At 50.0% G+C, this 426-nt stretch overlaps 1 protein-coding gene across 2 annotated transcripts in view; it reads right to left on the bottom strand.

The window, feature by feature from the left end:
- Positions 1 to 22: 22 nt before the first annotated feature.
- The window catches only part of LOC119589427 (34 kDa spicule matrix protein-like), a 2,184-nt gene continuing 1,780 nt past the window's right edge, over positions 23 to 426 (bottom strand). For both annotated transcript variants that reach the window (XM_037938034.1, XM_037938036.1), the window contains exon 2: positions 23 to 369. In XM_037938034.1, the coding sequence (XP_037793962.1) occupies positions 115 to 369 (255 nt within the window). In that variant the 3' untranslated portion in view covers positions 23 to 114. The remainder of the gene's footprint in view (positions 370 to 426) is intronic.

Genomic DNA, 426 nt, shown 5'->3' with positions numbered 1-426 from the left:
GCATAAAAAATAAAACAACAGACATATTTTCCACTTTATTTAAGCATACAAGGAGAACGATCCATAGGTCCAAAATCTGCGGTCGAGTTTCATCCGGGTTTCACGAAGGATATTTTAGCCGAAAGGTCGAAATCCAAATTGACCGCCATTTTGACCCAAGAAGCCTGGTGGGGGTCGTCCGAAACCTCCGTTCTGCCCCGGGAAACCTGGTGGGGGTCGTCCGAAACCTCCGTTCTGCCCCGGGAAGCCTGGTGGGGGTCGTCCGAAACCTCCGTTCTGTCCCTGGAAAGGCGGACGTCCTCCGAAGCCGCCAAAAGGTCTTTGGGCTGAAGCCGAAGCCAGTGCCAGTGCGCACAGACATAGCAGAATCTAGCAGGGAAGTTTAGAACAGTGTTATATTTAAGTTATTATGTGGTATAGCAATGT

This window comes from Penaeus monodon, chromosome 25 (assembly GCF_015228065.2).
Source record: "Penaeus monodon isolate SGIC_2016 chromosome 25, NSTDA_Pmon_1, whole genome shotgun sequence".
Lineage (NCBI taxonomy): Eukaryota > Metazoa > Arthropoda > Malacostraca > Decapoda > Penaeidae > Penaeus > Penaeus monodon.
The sequence above is the reverse complement of the archived record's forward strand: the minus strand, read 5'-3'. Positions and strand labels throughout refer to the sequence as shown.